The sequence below is a fragment of the Barbus barbus genome (assembly GCF_936440315.1).
Source record: "Barbus barbus genome assembly, chromosome: 45".
NCBI lineage: Eukaryota > Metazoa > Chordata > Actinopteri > Cypriniformes > Cyprinidae > Barbus > Barbus barbus.
In genome coordinates, this window is record NC_136723.1 from 11,500,452 (window position 1) to 11,518,054 (window position 17,603).

The window sequence follows — 17,603 nt, forward strand, 5'->3', positions numbered from 1 at the left end:
TGTAAATATTAAAATCTTTAAAAACAATGAATGCTTGTCACTGCTTCAATGCATGAAAATATACACAATATTTAGTTTGTTACATTTATTTGGTTCCTTTTTTTTCTCCTCAAGATGTAATTCTATTACACATCAAAGACCTTATTACAGACATAGTTCGTTTAAATAAAACATTAATAAAAAATCCATTATACAGAAAATTATTTATCGATAGGTATGCAAGAAGTTAGTACAAAGCGGGAATAAAAAGGTTTAATGTTGCATATAAATGGTTTTAGTTCATTTTAGTCACAAAATTTTTGTAGTGAAATTTATATAAAACCTCATAAACAACAAAAGGTAGTGGAGATACAATTTCAAGAGACAGATGACAGCAAAACTCTAGCAACATATTAAATGTAAATGTAAAAAAGGCACTTTAAATTAGTATTGACAGATTCAATATTTCTATAACACAGATGTGATTATCTACAGCACAGTTAGTAGGTACATATGTGTGTGTGACAGATGCGGGATTAGCTTTAGAGTGGAAAATATTATATGGTACAGAAAGTCTGGGAATAAGCATTTTAGGATTAACATCATGACAAGTGTTTTGCATAAATACAGAAATGCAGTGGGTGTACTGATCGTTCTGCACCATTCAGCTGGCTGGTTTCTTTTCACAGTTCAGATTGTGATGCCAAAGTTTTCATTGTCCACACTTTTAAATGTGATCGAGTGTAAACAGGTAAAGAAACATTCACAGAAACATGCACACCACAAAATCAATTTAAGACAACAGATGTCATGCATTGATAAATACAGAATTGTGTTTGGTAACTGATGACCTGTTAATGTAGGGCTTGACATTAAGATTTGAGTTAATTAAGATTAAGTCACTGGGGAAAAAAAAAAAAAAAAAAAAAAGCAGTGCATTGACAATTACCAAAACAGGAGGAATAATGAACAAATTCATTAATTTTGTAATTCTTCACAATTCAGACCATCAGCAAAATTCCCAAATTGTTTGTTAATGATGCCAAATGGTGAATAACTAAACGTTCAGGATCAGAGGTTATGATTAAATAACTTCCCTTGAGATTTTTCTTCTAATTGTCCTGGACAATTGTTAATGTCGGGCCCCATTACTATTATTTTTGTAAAAAAATCATATACATTTCATATAGTTAGGTACATTCAAGTTCTAAAAGACTGGAAATACAGCACAACGCTTAGGGTTTCATACATTGTAAAAGCATCGCTTAATAGAAATAGCAGACATACATTACCTATTGATCATCAAGCACCTACACAACTGGTGATTCAATGTATTAAAGTTCTCTCTGCTTTACAAATGCAGATTATGCGCACATATGACCTGGATTGTTTTCAGCAGTGCATTACATGCACACCATCTAAAAGATATGATTCTCCAGAGCAACAAGGTAGTGGGACCACTACTACAGTCAACTGCACTCAATGTGTCGAGTTACGATTTACCTTTGGTCACCACTGAACACACACACAAAAAAAGTTACAAAGAAGTCGTTTGCATATGCAAACAAGCCCTGTAGTAAACAGACAGCAAAAATAATACACACATTCAGCAGACAAGTAGCACAGAATGTCAATCTCAGTCTGTGCTGTCTTTGCAATGCATTGCCACAGACAGCAGCCCTGGTTTTGCGTATAGGAGCAGTTGTCCTATACTAGAGACGTGACTGTTAGCTTTGGTGCAGCAGGTCTAGTTATAGCAGTATTAGTGACATGGATTAAAGTGCCGGACTACTGTACTCTTGATTTACAGCCACTGGGACGTAGTTTTGTTTGATGGTTGCATAGTAAAATCTACATTCAGAACAGTGACTTAAACAGAGCTTTCGGATCGTGTCTCAGAGTCTTGCACTTGCACCAAAATATCTTTAACAGAACACCATTATTGAAGCAAATTTCACATTCGTTTTTTTTAATGGCCAACAGAGAAAGCTTTAACTTAAGCCTAGCTCTTCAGTCTGTGATCTTGGTCCGATCTGTCCATTCAGATGGTTTTGCACTGTGTCTCTGAGGATCTAAATAGACGGATGTAGTTTTGGTCACTGGGCAGAAGAGGGCAGTGTTGAAACCGGGGCTCACCCTTGCTCCAAACTTTCAGTCACCTGAACAGCTGAGTAAGTGGGAGGCTGAGCCTGTCGTGTGAAGAAAGAAGCAGCTCTTTTGGGCTTCAGACGTTTAATTTCTTTGCCTGAAACAATGGAGGTAAATTCAAATGAGCTTTGTCCCAGTTTATTAATTCTTCATTGTAGAATAGCGTGTCCATCTCACTAATGCAATTTTAGTCTCTTACCATCATCAACGTAGCTGATGGTGTTGAGTGAATGGACTCGGCTACAGACCACACTGCTCTGTCTACGCAGTTTCCCCTGCCGTCGCTCCCGGGTCTCATGGGTTTCCCGACCCATAGGTTCTTGGGAAGGTGTAACATCACCGTCAGTACCAGCGGCTGCTGACTCGCCAACAGAGCGCAACTCCACACAAAACTCAATAAGACCACTCATTAGTTCAGCCTAGAGGACAAAACAAAGTACTTATGTAATACCACTATACAAGTATACATATGTTATACATAAGTATATTATAAAAATGTACATACATAAAACTGTTCTAAAGTTTGTGGTCAGTAATCAAAGTATATAGTAAAAATTTGTAAATATTGAGAAAAATTATCACAATTTAAAATAACTTCTTTCTATATAAATGCAATTTATTCCATTACTGTAGTCTTCAGTGTCACACGATCCTTCAGAAATCATTCTGATTTGCTGCTCAACAAACATTATTATTATTATTAAACATTTCTCAAGAAACAGATCTTATTGAAAACAGTTATTCTGCTGTAAAAAAACATTTTTTTGTGGAAACTGATACTTTTTTTTCAGGATTCCTTGATGAATAAAAAGATGAACAGCATTTATTTGAAACTTGTGTTACAAATGTCTTTAGGTCCATTCTGTCCAATTTAATGTATCCTTGAATGATAATATTAATTTGTTTGATAAAGAAATACATTTATGAAACAATTCATCATCAAATTATAATTTTATTTGCATTTACTTATTTTATTGCTACAAAACTTGCTTAGACTGTCTCAAACATATCAACATTAGTCATTATGTGCTCACCTGTTTTGAATAAATCTTTAATAACTTGTTGACAGGCATGCCAGCCTCCTCCCCATCAAACTCCAGCCAGAGTATATGTGAGTCTCCCTCGGTCTCTGGATAGCTGTGATCCCAGGAAAGCTCACTGAACTTGAGACCCAGGAGGACGTGCTTCTCTTTCACATCCATGACATATACTCCTTCCAGACTGATGCCCACACTCACAGCCTTACGGCCACCTCTGTGAAGGAGGCCCTGGGCTGGCTTGTCTATTTCACCCATGAAGAAAGCACATCTGCAAAAATACGCATATGTAAGGCTCAGACACTTCATATTTGAACAACTTTCCACTTGCAGTAATCGTACCCGTAGTAAGGCAGGGTGTGGCAGCTCCTGAGGTACTGGTGCAGCAGAGCAATGGGCTCCAGACTGGAGCCAGTGGCAGCAGAGGAGATGACTGAACGATACTCCTTTATAAGATTTTGCTCCATCTCTGCATTCCTCCCGCCTCTCCCCCTCAGTGTGGACAGAAAACCTCCTCCTCCTAATGCAGCATGGGCCGGTAGGAATGAGGACAGCTTCTTTTCTCTGAAATTGAAAGCATTTACCGCAAATTAGTTAATAACAAATTATACTGCAATAGTCAGCTAATTCATTCTAGGACGGAACGATGAAAACAATACAATTCTAAAAATTACATTTAAATAAGATTTAAAAATCAAAATACAATACTTACACATGTCCCTGTTACACATATACTTAGTATAGTAACAACAGTAACTATAGTAACTATAGTTACAGTAACTTGTTTCCTTATCTAGTTATCTAATAAATCTGGCATTGTGTATTACAGCTATTTTTGGCTCTTAGATGAATTACTCTGTGCCTCTTTCGTAAGTTACTTTGGATAAAAGCATCTGCTAAATATACAAATGCAGTAAATTATGCATAATATCAAGCAAATAAGCATAAACCAAACCCTGAATTTACATGTTGTTTAATTAACATTACTCAGTACTTATTTGTGGCAATACCTCAAAATAAAAGTGAAACCAAACATTGAAAATAAAAAACAATGGACAAAAAGGGAACTGAAACCTCAACTTCACATTATCGGGACAGTTCACCCAAATATGAAAATTCTGTCATTAATTGCTCACCCTCATGTAGTTCCAAACCCGTAAGACCTTCATTCAGATATTTTGATGAAATCTGAGAGCTTTCTGACACTTCATGGACATACTCTCATGAATGCTGACACAGAAGAGAAGAATTGATGAATCAAGTTGTTATTTTTGTTTTCTTTGCACACAAAATGTATTCTTGTAGCTTCATAAAATTACTGTTGTACCCCTGATGTCACATGGACTATTTTACCGATGTCCTTATTACCTTTCTGGGCCTGGGAACGTTAGTTACATTGCTGTCTATACAGGGTCAGAAAGCGCTCTGATTTCATCGAAATATTTTAATTTGCCTTCCCGAAGATGAACGAAGGTATTACAAGTTTGGAATGACATGAGGGTTAGTAAATAATGACACAATTTTCATTTTTGGGTGAACTAACCCTTTAACTATTTAATCACTGATGTATGAGCAGAGAAGGGCACCTGATTGCCGCTGTTAGAGCCTGGTCATCAAGCCCAGTCCCCAGCTCAATGGCACAGGACAAAGCTCCCAATGTCAGCCAGTGTTCTGGGTCACAGGGGTAACGACCCTCTAAGATATTCATCTTGGCCTCGTCATAAAGTAGCCTCAACACTCCTTCATCTTCAATCTGAAAAACAAATTTTAAAATGAACATATAATATAATCAATACTTCAAACTGTAAATAAATGTAAAAATTAAAACAATCAGTTTTGCCATAACTGAAGCAAAAATACTAGAAATACCATAGGCTACATGAGTCAAAAGCCTGGTGCACACTGTATGTCTGAGGTAAACATGAGGAATTGTAAAAGATTTTGCATGTCTATATGATTGATATGTAATATAAATCTCTTTAGGAAGCTTTATATTATGATCGCTGTCAAGAATAAGCGGTCCGTGATCGCCATTGGCCAGCCTAATAACTCCAGACACAAACGCTCAATCAAGTCCAAAGTCTTTGATAAGATGTACAGTACAGCGTTGCACAGTCTGACATGCAAGGCATCTGACATTGTACATATGGCTTTGGCTTTTGCGCAATATCCCTCTAGGGTCATATTGCATAGTCTGACAAGCAAACATCTTAGTAGACAAAGAAAAACGTAAAGTGTGCACTGGGCTTAAAGGGATATTTCACCCAAAAATGAATGAATGAATATAATGAAAGTCACTGGGGTCCACAACTATATTGGACCCTATTAACTCATAATATGGACAAAAAACACTGAAACATTCTTTAAAATATCTGGGCCCCACTGACCTCCGAAAAGAAATAAGTCATGAGTTTGGAAATACATGAGGGTGAGCAAATAAGAGAATCTTCATTTTTTTCATGAACATTCCCTTTAAAACACACCTGAAGTTCTTTTGACCTGGGATGAAAAACATTTCTTTTGTACAGAAGACATGGCTCATCTGAAAAATACAAAGATGCGTTATTGTTAAACACCTCAAATTTCAAGTCAATCAAAATATGCAAAAGCAAACACACAAGCATACCTTGAGAAATGTCTTCTGGGGGGGCCTCTGTAAAGCGGTACAGCAGGTCCTGCCACTGGCGACACAGCTTATAGGGCAAATGTTTCGGCTTCAACTGCAGGTCTGTTCAAACATATCACAACAAAATGAGGCTAAAGGTGGGAAACAATAAGAAGGACTCCATAAAAAAATAATTTAAAAATAAAATTTTGCCCTGATTTTTAGTATGGATGAGTTGACACTGGTAGCCGAAAGTCAGTGCTAGTCTGCAGATTTGTTTTTGCAGACAGAGTTGACAGATAACAGTTTTTTAAAAAATGCATATTGCTTTCATTTGTCGTGTTTTCCTCTGTATCCATTACAAAGTTGGCAAGTTTATAATGCCTAGTGTTGTCAAATCTGTACCAATTATCCAAGTCATGTAGTGTATTCCAGACATTAAAAAGTAAAAAGCTGCCCTTGTTTTAAAAGACAGCAAATGAGCAACAAATGCCAGCAGGTGACTTCAACGCCCTGAGCACTTCCTGATGTCCCCTCCCAACACTTCACTTGCAAATCAGCCAAAGAGACTGTAAATACCATCAATGTGCTTGCCCTTCTTCATAACCTAAATACGAAAAGGTCATAAATTCTGTATCAGTCTGACATCTGACCAGAGCACAAAAGAGCAATCATTACCAAGCAAAGGAGAGCAGAACCAGAAAGCGAACACATCTACGGCAGAGTGGGGAATGTTGAGGGCTTCTCGGACATTGCGGCCGAGCTCCTGCGCATTCATACAGCTGAGACCCTCCAAAGTCAAGTGCACTGCACTGTCGCTCGCCAAGTACACCAACAAATCCTGAGCTGGAGAAACACAAGATGGACAAATGATCAGGTCAAGCATGATCAGATCTGGACCCCCAGTCTGGTGACATCAGATCAAGAGAGGAAACGTTAAGGAGCAGAGAACTAACCTCTGGTAACTGATGAAGCCACACTTCCTCGCTGGGAATGAGAGTCTTCTGATGGCTCAGGGAGGAAGTCATCATCATCTCCCTCCATCTAATCCAGAAACAAATCACAAGAACTGAGTAGGAAACACGAAGCAATTTTATTGCTGTTTGTTATTAGTATATTTTGTACAAATTAAGCATAAAAATAAGAAAAAGCCATCATTTGGATAGTGTTTTCATAGCAAAATTATCAGTCATAAGCATAAACAACTTTCAAATAAACATTGAAGGCTAACGCAGCAACTTTTAAGTTCCTTGAAGTATTGTATGTTTTACAGTTTGTTTTCACTATTTGTACCGTAAATCTCACCTTGTTTACTATACTTGTTTGAAATACGGTAATACTATAAAGAAAGAGTAACGTTAGGGACTTACAAAGAAAAAAGAAAAGCCAGCTGACCGGCTAACGTTAGCTAGCTACTCCAGTAACAGACTGGACACCAAACAACACACAGCAACATACCGAAACACCGTCCTTCGTCTCAGAAGCTTGTTTTCTTGAAGAAAGCAGGCAGAAAAAGCAGCAGTATTTGGGAGGATTAAGTTAACGTTACGTAAAAGCCGAGAGTATGACGGCAGCAGCAGCGCAGCTGGATAATGTTCAGCCTCCACCCACCAGTGAAATCAGCTACACCCGGGAAGAAAGACGCTTCATGAACGCCGAAGCGCCGACAGAGGGCGCAGTTTTTGCACTTGGCACTTGGAAATGTATTACATTTATCCTCAAAAACACTTAATTAAACGTGAATGCTACTATAAAACAATCTATTTGCTTTTGCATTTGGATATGGTCATTCATTCATGCATGACTACTTATATGTTAAGTAAAATATAATTTTTATCTCCGCAGTAAGGGTCTCCTGTTGATTCATTAAGTAGAAAGGCTTCATACTAGAAGACTCTCCAGGCAACACCAAGTCTGTCAGGGACAGGGTTAGTGGTCCACATGATTCATTCTCATCATTGGCAAGAGTTAATGCCATCTGCTGCTGCTTTGGGTTGCATAACTGAATAATAATCATACAAATCTTAATCATAAAAAAAATTAAAAATTAAAACATTTAATCAATCATACATTGTTTTTCTATTCCATTACAAATTCTCAAAAAATGCAGAAAGTCTCCTGTGAGGGCTAAGTTTAGGTGTAGGGTTGGTGTAGGGCAATAGCACATAGAGTTTGTACAGTATAAAAACCATTACGCCTATGGAATGTCCCCATTTAGATAGCTAAGTAAACGAGTGTGTGTGTGTGTGTGTGTGTGTGTGTGTGTGTGTGTGTGGGGGGGGGGGGGGGGGGTACATATGTGTGAGAGGGATGAAGTGTGTGTGTATGAGTCGATGAGATGAGTGTTGCACAAAAAAATGGACATTCAGTCAACATTCGTATGTTGTAAGAATCAGTGCACTAATAAATATATACTGATTTTTATGACATAAAATGAACTCTAACTGAATGTGCAATTTTTTCAATAATAGCTACATAACACTCTTACCTACTCATACACACGCTATCCCTCTCACATATGTATTTATCTCTCCCCACACACATGATATTTTTAATAACACTGATCACAGAACCCTTGCACATTATCTTGGTTGAGGATCCACATCATTTCATTGTCTTGCTGGATAACACACTCACACACACAAACATGCATACATATAAATATATATGTTAATGATATCTAAGTAATAACGTGCCTGTGTATAGTTGAAAACACATAAGCATGCTGAACTATTGTTTACACATGCACACAAACGATGCACACAGTCAAGTTGTCAACGTTTTAAGTCTTCGTAAAGACCAAAGATGTTATTTTACTTACCAACACAGCAAACTTATGTTTAGCAGTTTGCAAACAATTCAAATCTTCTTATCGATGCTTTTTCCTGTTTGAAAACAATACAAATGTGACGTATTTGGACACAGGTGTGGATTGTGACGTCACGCTTGGATGTGGGCGGGGTTGGATGTGAGAAATGCATGAATTATGATTATGATTATAAAGAAAGAGTATTTGTCTTTGATTTGTTTTATTTCGTTAAGTAGTAATTTAAAGCTTTCTATAGTCTATAGCCTAGATATGTTTATCATGTCTGTGAGGCATGTATTCGCCAGTTTTGTGAAGCGCTCCTGTTCAAGAGGAGACGGCAGTATAAAAGCACATCGTTTTTGTTGATATTGTGAGTGCACAAATAAAAATAGACTTCACTTGTCATTTAAAAAAATAAACAAATAAGGCCAGACAACATGCTTATAATGCTTAATTATTTAAATGCCTACATAGTTAAATACAAATTAAATAAGTTGGTACAGCAATTAAATAGTGCATTCAATATTTTGAAATGTTTAGATTTAATTTAATAACTACTTGTTTAAGTTTTATCCAACACAGACTTGTTGCTGCTTTTTTGTTACTCTGAATTTTAGACCATTCCGTTAACACTGTCAATCATAGCAGTGACTGGCAGCATGATTTAACAGATTCACTCAAATGTAACATTTGTGTTTGTCATCCCTGAAACGTTATACGTGGACGTTTGGTCCTCTTAGACAAACAAAACTTTTTTCCAACTTGTGAATGGATTATGCAGAGAAACCGAGCAAAGGGCGCCCCCTTATGGCACGGTAGCTACAGTTGACCGGAAATGACTGAGCTGGCTTATCCAAAACCAGGAAGTAATCGTGCATATGGTCAATTGGGCTGCCGGAATTGTCCTTCTGCGTTCTTTTCACAGCTCCTATCTGACGTCCTGGGAAAGGATGTTTTGTCTTCTCCACCAGAGATTGAACGCACTGACTAAGCGGCGTGCTGCACCACTATCAGCAAAAAGAGCTGATCATCCGTGAGGCTCGAGCAGAGACTGTAAAAAAATAAAATAAACAGCTAAAAGAGGCAAACTGATGCTCCAAGGTAGCCAGATCGCCATATACAGGGCTCTCAAGTTTTCACTAAAGTTTGGAGGGAGATTACATCTGTTAGGGGAGGAGCGGCTCCTTGGCCCACCCAATTCTCTCAAGTTTTTGCTAGCAGTTCAGTTTTACTTATTTGTCCATAATTGACCAGCACAAATAGCAATTATAACAATTAGTAAATCTTATAAAAGACTGAGAAAATTAATTCATATATATATATATATATATATATATACTTACTAGCTTGTACTTATTTGAACAATGACTGAGACTTGGTGTTACGAGCACTTCCTCTGTCTGACTGCCTCTTCAAGATGAATCGCTTTTTGTATTCCCCAATTGTAAGTCGCTTGATATAAAAGCGTCTGCCAAATGACTAAATGTAAATGTAAATACAAATGTATCAAAAATAAAAAGAAATTTGGCCTCAGACGAGCCAACTCATGCAGTGCTGAGTGTACATACCTTAAACATACAGGATTGCAGAACTTGCCGTGTGTGTGTGTGTGTGTGTGTGTGTGAAAGAGAGAGAGAGAGAGTACTACACATTTCAGTTTATGAATGGTGTTATGTTTTGTGTTTGTTGCACATTTTGATGCCTTGATGGGTAGGGGACTCCCACTTAAAGCACTGTGACTCAAGGCCACCATTTTCACCGTCACAATGGATGATAGCATTCTGTCCCAAGCCAAATTGCTCCTAGTTTTGGTTTTGTTCAAACCCACCATGGAGAACACTGTGCATCTGTATTTGAGTGGGGAAGCCACAGTGCTTTAAGTGGGAGCCTTTTACCCCTGTCATCAAGCCATCAAAATGTGCAACAAACACAAAAAACAACAACAAAAAAACAAAACAAGCTAAAATGTGTACTCTGTGATACACACACACACACACACACACACACACAGCTTGACATACATGCTCAGGGCAAGTGTACAGTATGTACATTGAGCACTGCACGAGTTGGCTCATTTGGGGCCAAAATACTTTTTATTTTTGATATGTTTGTATTTTTAAAATATGAAGAGTTCAGATGCAAAAGCCTCTAAGTGCCATCTGAAATTTTCATCTAAGATGAGCATTTTTATCAGGCTCCTATGTTAAGGTTCAGTCATTTGTACTCTAATGGCAATATATAGGTCCTTTTCTATGCAATTAAAGTGAAATAACTAAACATAAATATAGGAACCTGATATGGTTATTTCTAGAAGAAAATTTGAGATGGCAATTAGAGGCTTTTGCATCTGAACTCCTCATATATAAACCTCCTACTCCCGTCTTTGGTCCTGATGGACAGCCTCGCAAGGAAGAGCAGAGTTGGTCTAAGTCCCAAATTGTACAGTTTCATCATCACCCGTCAATATTTAGAACCCACAGGGAATATTTGGCCCACAGGGCTCTCAAGTGTGTCTCATTCACCGTGAGACACACACATTTCAACCAGTTCACACACTCACACACACGCCAAACCTTGTATTTCTCACGCTGAAAAGTAAGGAATAACTTGTTCCTCTATATACAATTAATTGTCAAGGCGCAGGAATACGGAGGGAATCTCTGTCCAATTCATAGCTGTCTCGAGTTATTCAAACCAACCAGTCAAGGAGAAATTGAATAAATATGGTTGTTTCCACGTACCGTGTCTTGTTATTAACATCTATTGGAAAGAGGGAAGACTCATTTTAGTGCTGTCAAACGATTAATCACTATTAATCACATTCAAAAACGTTTTTGTTTACATAATGTATGTGTGTGTACTGTGTAGGCTATTTATAAAGACACTCACATGCAGCATATATCTTGAAAATATTTACATTTATTTACATGAATTTATATTCATATACATTATATCATAGGCTATATAAATTTATTTAATATATAAATGTAACATTTTTCTTAAATATATATATATATGCATGTGTGTGTATTTACATAATACATATACACAGTGCACACACATATATTAGGTAAACAGTAAACAAAAACTTTTATTTGGGATGTGATTAATCACGATTAATCGTTTGACAGCACTAGTTAATTTATGATTATGTATTTATTTATTTGCTTATTTATTCTATTATTTAGTTCCTTATTTATTGATTTATCCTTTTTTTCTCTTAGTTTCATATTCAAATGTTTTTTGGGTGGGAGGGTTTTGGGTTTATATTGAGACAATCTGTAATTTCTTATTTTTCACCATGTATGGTCTTGTTATAAAACATAAACATATCTAGATAGTGTTTTATTTAACAGTGATAGATACACAAGGTTAATTCCAATCATATTGAAAGAGTGTGTTCTAGTGTTCTTGCCACTCCAAAAAAAGCTAGAAAATGATAGCATTTCACAACAAGTTTGAATGAATCCTTTGTTTGACCACTTCATTTTTTTAGGCACAAACTTCATCATTACAACTATTGTATGGTCCACTTAGGTGAAACTGCTCTTTTGATTTTTTTTTTGTGCATTATTTAACTTTGGGCAATGCTTTTTTAAATGATTCAGCAGTGCACTTGACTGACAGAAGGCTCTCCCACATGAAGGACAAATGTATGGCTTCACTCCTGTATGAATTCTCTCATGTTTTTTCATAGATCCTGACTGCGAGAAACTCTTTCCGCAGTGTGAACACTTGTAAGGTTTCTCTCCAGTGTGAATTTTTTGGTGTTCTTTCAAGTGGCTGGCTAAATTAAAGGACCTCCCACACTCAGAGCACTCATGTGCTCGCACATTGGCATGTAATTTCTGGTGCTCTTTAAAATGGTCCATGCGTGAATAACTCTGTCCACAAATGGAGCACAAGTATGGCTTATCATTTGTATGGATTCTCAGGTGTCTCTTCAGGTGTGCTGCAAACATAAATGTTTTTCCACACTGATCGCAGTAAAACGCTCTTTCTCCAGAGTGAGAGAGCCGGTGATCTCTGAGATTTCTTGGATCTGTGAAACTCTTGCCGCACAGATGACATTCGAAAGGCTTCTCTCCAGTGTGAATCCTAAAGTGAATCCTAAGGTTTCCTTTTTGTGTAAAGCTCTTTCCACACAGTGAGCAGGGGAATGATTTTTTGGCTCCTGTTTTGTTGTTTTCAGCCTGTGAGCAACTGAAAGATTGTTTTGTTGTCAAATGATTCCTCTCTCCCTTGTTCAGTTCTTGAGTTTCCATCAGGTCTAAAATGAGCACATAACTTGTTAATTGTCTAAAAATGAATTCAAATATGAAAGTGAAAGTCTTTTGTGAGATCTCTTCTGTTCTCAAGTACGTAACTTCCATATGTTGTGTATTTATTATATATTTGCCTTCATAATAATTCACTTAAGCTTTGCTAACTTAATGTTAGAAGTTTAGAGAATATCAAGAATGGACACCAACCTTGCTCTTCAGTATCTTTACTTTTCCTTCTTCGTGCTTCTGCATCACTCCTGCACACATTTTCCATTCTTGTAGTTGTAATACGCACTGTTGTCTCTTGTCTCTGGGAAGTTGTGGTCTAATGGTTAGAGAGTTGGACTCGTAATCCAAAGGCTGCGAGTTTGAGTCTTGGGCCGGCAGAAATTGTAGGTGGGGGGAGTGAATGTCCAGCGCTTTCTCCACTCTCAATACTGTAAGGCTGGTGCCAGTATGTCTGATCGACCCCTCGATGAAACAAAAGGCCCTCCTGAAAATTAACACTTGAACTATCTCCTGCATATGTAAAAGGAACTTCAGAGACGCAGCACACAGTGCAGCTCACACTTCACACACACTATCTCCCCTTCACCCCCTCCTCCTCCTCACCTAAAATACACTGAAAACCTATGCAATGTTATGTATGTACAAGAAGTAACTATGCATGTTTGATATCATTTAAAGTGTCTCCGTGCGCCTGGTAAAATGGTCTCATTCTCCCAACCATAATGAAAAGCTAAAAGAAGTTATAAAATATGAGAAAAGTGATGGGTCTCTTAAAAGGTGTTTCCCTCCCCCAGATCCCCCATTCAGACTATACCTCCTGTATGTAAAACAAGAACCCATTCAAGTACAAATTCTGATCTCACAGTGTGAATCCCTCAACAGGGAACCAAAATGTAATTAAAATGACAGACACCACCATTTGGTAAGAATATTGAGTTATCTGGGTATATAAGGGAAAGGTGCAGAAAAGTTCGGGGAGTCTGTAGGTTGACTTATGAATTGGATTTTGAATTATTGCTTCATTACCTGGTCAATAAATTGTAACGTTTTATTGTATTCTGACCGACTCTGAGATTTGTTTTTCCCAAGTAGATTATCGGATTCGTATATTTCCACCGAACCCCCAAAGGCTCCCTGGGCGCCGCAGCATAAATGGCTGCCCACTGCTCCAGGCGTGTGTTCACCGTGTGTGTGTGCACTTTGGATGGGTTAAATGCAGAGCATCAGTATGGGTCACCATACTTGGTCGTATGTCACTTCACTTCACTTGAGCTGCTCTGAATCTGATGTAGAACAGTCGTATTGATCATCGCTTTTAGTAGTGAACTGCCGTGAATCGCGATCGCAAGGTGTGAATTGGAGGTAGGTCTATTCGAAACGTTGTGTAAACTGTTCTTCAGATCATTTTTACATAAAATATCACAGTCAGTTCAGTGCATCCATTTAAATGAGAATAGATGTTTACGTGGCTGTAGGAATGATAAACCGTGTGTGTGTCGAGGCAGAAACCATTTTAGCAGTTTCAGCTTACTTTTAAATAATAAATGAATTTTAAATGACCGAGTAGTAAATAATGTTTATACACACACACAATTATATTTAAATGATTGTTTATTATTTAACTTTTTAAATGAGCAATATAGGAAAAATAATTGGTGGTTATTAACTTCTTAACACATCATACTTAACAAATAATCATAAAAAGCTATCTAGCAGTCCCGCCGAAAAAACATCTTCAAAATATGTTGCATTCTGCATGACGAAAGTAAGTACAGATTTGGAGCAACATGATGTGACATCAATTATGAGTTTAATTTCCAGGCAAACTATACTTTTAAGCTCCCTTTATATACAATAATAAAGCAGTCACAGGCACACACAAAAATTAAAGTAGAAGCAAATAAATACACACAAAACAACATTGTTTATTCTCACAGAACCACAGTAAAACTCCAAATGAGAATGTTGGAGAGTCCCTGCTTTAACATGCTAATGTTTAAATGCCAGCAATGACCACTCAACCACTTGACCTTCTTAAAAGCATGAACAAGAAAAGGCACCACTTTAACGAGTTGCAAATCCCAGTTCATTGTTTATGAATTTTCATATGATTGGGTCAATTGTGAAAGTTAACAGCTATTGACACAGTGATCTGGACATTTTCACCTTCATTTTTCAGGCAAGTACCTGAATCAGTGTGTGCCTGTGCTTTAATCTTATTTTCAAACACAACAAAAATGTGGGAAGAGCCATGAATGTTTTTGTTAAACAACAGTAATGATTTCAGACTTTATTGAGCGCCATGTAGGATATAATCTGTCGTTAATACCCACATTGGCCACCTCTACACAATACTCCTCAGTGTCCAGTCCTGCTCATCACTCTCCCTGAGAAAATATAACAGTGATCTAACAGCACCCGCTGCCTGACTGTTGCACCGGAGTGCTTTCGATTTTAAGATCAGGTTTCTCTGAGCCCCCTGAAGCCCCTGGTCTCATGCGCTTCTTTATCTCCTCTGCCATGGTCATGAAGGCCTGCTCCACGTTCGTGGCATTTTTGGCACTCGTCTCAAGGAAAGGGATGCCAAGAGAGTCAGCGAACTCCTGAAAAAAAAAGTGTGGGAGAAAGAGGAATAGTCTTTCTGTAGAGAATAGTGTTAATGTAACTTAATGTATAACTTTAAAGTGTTTGGTGGTGAAATGACATGGCTTACCTCACCAATAGATCCTCTGCAGTGAATGGGTGCCACCAGAATGAGAGATTGATAATAACATCACAATAATCCACAAATTTTCCAGACAAAATGACTTTTTCACCGGGGGAAGCATTAGTAAGGCTTATTAAGTGGTATTTTGGCAAGAAGCAAGTTAAAACATCTTGATGAATATCTTTCTCACAAACAGTTTTTTAATTCAGAAGACACAAATTGGTGGATTAGTGTGGATTATTGTGATGTTTGATCAACTGTTTGGACTCTCATTCTGATGGCACCCATTCACTGAAGAGGATCCACTTTTGAGCAAGTGATATAATGTTAAACTTCTCCAAATCTGTTCCAATTAAGCAAACTTATCTACATATTTCATGGCCTGAGGGTGAGTTTGTTTTCAGCTAATTTTCCTTTTTAGTGAACTATTCCTTTAACTAGTCTAAAAGGAAGTTTATTATTTCCCTACCAACCAACCTTAGCTGTAGTGTAGTCCACAACTTTTTTTGTAGTGAGGTCACACTTATTTCCTACAAGTAGTTTGTTGACATTCTCACTTGCATAGCGATCGATTTCTTTCAGCCACTGTTTCACATTGTTGTAGGATTCCTGAAAAAACACCAGCATTAAACTTTTAAGAATGTGTGCAGTTTTGATTACATTTGACAGGTAAACATCTATTTTAAGCAGTAGCCATAAATGTTTCAAACGCAGATGAGAAAGCAGTCTCTCAAACCTGATCCGTGACGTCATACACAACAATGATCCCATGAGCTCCTCTGTAGTAGCTAGATGTAATCGTGCGGAATCGCTCTTGACCAGCAGTGTCCCACTGCAAACATTTACATGACTCATTTAACTGCTGATTCACATTAAAAGGCACACTTACGCTGAATTCTAAAGTCTAAAAACTCACTATCTGCAGTTTAATAGTTTTTCCATCCAACTCAATAGTTCGGATCTTGAAATCCACTCCGATCGTGCTGATGAAACTCTCTGTGTAGGTGTCATCCTGGAAAAGGAAAATCAATCATATTTCAAGCACACACGGTCAGAGATCATTCATATCCAAAGATGATGTTAAAAAAAGCAAACACTTACTGCAAAACGCAATAAAATGCAAGATTTGCCAACTCCAGAATCTCCAATCAGAAGAAGCTTGAATAAGTAGTCACTGTGGAAATACACAAAAACAAATACGGTTTAAAACAGTTCTGAGATGTTCATTTTATATATAATTCATATAATACTAATATTAAATACTATAATATTGTGCAGTCTACAACCACGACAAATGCTGTTAGTGTCAACCATAACACAATTCATACTATTTGCTACTTAATTATTACATAAATTGAACAGCAACTGCATAGGAAATTTGGTTGACCTGCCAACGAAAGGTTAAAGGAAATTATGAGAGGTCACAAATGTTCATAGTTCTCACGACTTACTATTCAGGGTTCATGATGTGACAGAAAAGGGGTTGTTATTGTTTGTCCAGCTGGAAGAAGCGCTCTGGGCCGCCTACTGTTCACGGGCTGACCGCAAACTCTGAGCCAGTGTCTAACCTGGAATAGCAACAATAAAAAGAGGATCTCTGAGTTTTGATAAGCCTTTGTGGACCGTTTCCAGACTTCCTTGTAAAATCAACCCAGCCTGACTTTACGTCTCCTCTCCTCTCTGGTTTTACAAGCCGCGCAGGTGCGGCAGTGACGGATGAAGATGCGCCGCTACTCTGACCCGCTTTCGCCGCCTAGTGGTGGGATCCATGCATATGTAATTTTGTGCATACAAAATTAAAAGTAAACTGTAAAGTGAAGTTTGCTTGTGCTTTGTGATTATAAAATATGTTGATTTTGTAGATGAGCTGATATATACACAGATAAAACGTCTGGCTGTGTGGTGTTTGCCCTGTAAGACAAGCCGCCATGGGTTTGTATGTGGTTTCCAAGGCATTTATATGCTTTAGGTTTATATAATATACCCCCGGTTTCACAGACAAGGCTTAAACCTAGTCCCAGACTAAAATGTATGTCTGAGCTGT

The 17,603-nt window shown here is 37.7% G+C and overlaps 2 protein-coding genes across 4 annotated transcripts; both read right to left on the reverse strand.

Moving 5' to 3' along the window:
• Positions 1-72: 72 nt before the first annotated feature.
• Positions 73-7,431, reverse strand: LOC306864493 (FERM domain-containing protein 8-like). 3 transcript variants are annotated; one of them, XM_079408533.1, is made up of 10 exons: positions 7,228-7,431; positions 6,726-6,813; positions 6,448-6,615; positions 5,791-5,892; positions 5,648-5,706; positions 4,751-4,917; positions 3,507-3,728; positions 3,162-3,435; positions 2,327-2,546; positions 73-2,224 (listed from the first exon to the last, which is right to left on the reverse strand). In XM_079408533.1, exons 2-10 carry the CDS (start codon positions 6,811-6,813, stop codon positions 2,112-2,114), a joined length of 1,413 nt encoding a protein of 470 aa, XP_079264659.1. In that variant the 5' UTR covers positions 7,228-7,431; the 3' UTR covers positions 73-2,111. The 3 variants fall into 3 exon arrangements, with proteins under 3 accessions (XP_079264659.1, XP_079264661.1, XP_079264660.1); XM_079408535.1 differs by having other exon boundaries at positions 4,751-4,910; positions 5,644-5,706; XM_079408534.1 differs by having other exon boundaries at positions 6,726-6,838; positions 7,228-7,390.
• Positions 7,432-14,447: 7,016 nt separating this feature from the next.
• LOC306864230 (ras-related protein Rab-1A-like) lies at positions 14,448-17,296 on the reverse strand. The gene is made up of 6 exons (XM_079408078.1): positions 17,011-17,296; positions 16,661-16,733; positions 16,476-16,571; positions 16,296-16,391; positions 16,037-16,168; positions 14,448-15,455 (listed from the first exon to the last, which is right to left on the reverse strand). Exons 1-6 carry the CDS (start codon positions 17,022-17,024, stop codon positions 15,261-15,263), a joined length of 606 nt encoding a protein of 201 aa, XP_079264204.1. The 5' UTR covers positions 17,025-17,296; the 3' UTR covers positions 14,448-15,260.
• Between the last annotated feature and the right edge of the window lie 307 nt (positions 17,297-17,603).